The sequence below is a fragment of the Limulus polyphemus genome, unplaced genomic scaffold, assembly GCF_000517525.1.
Source record: "Limulus polyphemus unplaced genomic scaffold, Limulus_polyphemus-2.1.2 Scaffold12729, whole genome shotgun sequence".
In the NCBI taxonomy this organism is placed as follows: domain Eukaryota; kingdom Metazoa; phylum Arthropoda; class Merostomata; order Xiphosura; family Limulidae; genus Limulus; species Limulus polyphemus.
Window position 1 is genome coordinate 4,798 of NW_013678339.1, and position 993 is coordinate 5,790.

The 993-nt window shown below is 40.3% G+C and overlaps 1 protein-coding gene across 1 annotated transcript in view; it reads left to right on the top strand.

The window, feature by feature from the left end:
• Positions 1–222: 222 nt before the first annotated feature.
• LOC106477080 overlaps positions 223–993 on the top strand; it is a gene marked incomplete at its 5' end in the record, with an annotated part of 4,853 nt that continues 4,082 nt past the window's right edge. The window contains one exon of the mRNA XM_013937680.2: positions 223–504. Coding sequence (XP_013793134.1) covers positions 223–504 — 282 coding nt within the window. The remainder of the gene's footprint in view (positions 505–993) is intronic.

Here is a 993-nt window from a genome sequence, read left to right on the forward strand (position 1 = left end):
GTCGAGCGCCCTAACCACCTGGCCATGCCGGGGCCCGTGCGTATTTGTATTAGAAGTAGTTTTTAAATTGCAAGATGCGAGTTTCGTGTCTTTTTGGCTCAGTCATTTAGGACAAAAATATTTTTTTTTTTTATGTTTCTTCTTCTTCACCCACGTGTATTTGTGTTTTCGTGTTTATGTATTTATTTATTTTAGGTTATTATTATTGTTATTTCATTTCAGTGACCGTATTTTTGGTGTCATAAACAAAGTGAAAACCCGGGGATTCAACTTCAGTTCAGTTTTCTTCGACGAACGAGAAGGGGATACTGAACCAGCCATGCTTCCCGACATGCCAGAAGAAACGCAGAAACACGACGGTTACCTTATTTATCAGTCCTCAGTTCACTATGAGTACAGGAAGCCCACACCGAGTTCCTGGCATTATGGACCTCCTCCATATTCAAGACACACTCCAGTGACTCAGGCCCAACTTCTGACGCAACTTCCTTATCACGCCCATCGGTAGGTGTCTTCTAATTACCTAAACGTTTTGACCACTTTGACGTAGTAAGGTTGGTTGTAGATAAGCACAAAGCTACACAATGGGCTATCTGTGCTCTGCCCACCACGGGTATCGAAACCCGGTTTCTAGCGGTATAAAGCATCAGACATACCGTTGTGCCACTAGGGGGCGACTTGATAAGGAGACAGTGATGCCTTAAATGTTATATATGTTCAACATGGGTAAGTCTTAAACGTATGATATTTGAAGTTTTGGTGAAAGAACTTGCAAAATACAATCGCTGGGCATGCAAGATTATTATACTGGAACTCTACAGTTAGTATATTGGTGGAATTAGATGGTACTCAGTATTTAGTTGACCAATCACGAACAAAGTATTGATATTGCAAAGGTTTAACCATATGTTTAACCAAAGGTTAAACTACCGTTTACCAATCTTCAAAATTGGTTAGGATGTAATTAACTTTGGAAGTGATTCTGTTGTGACA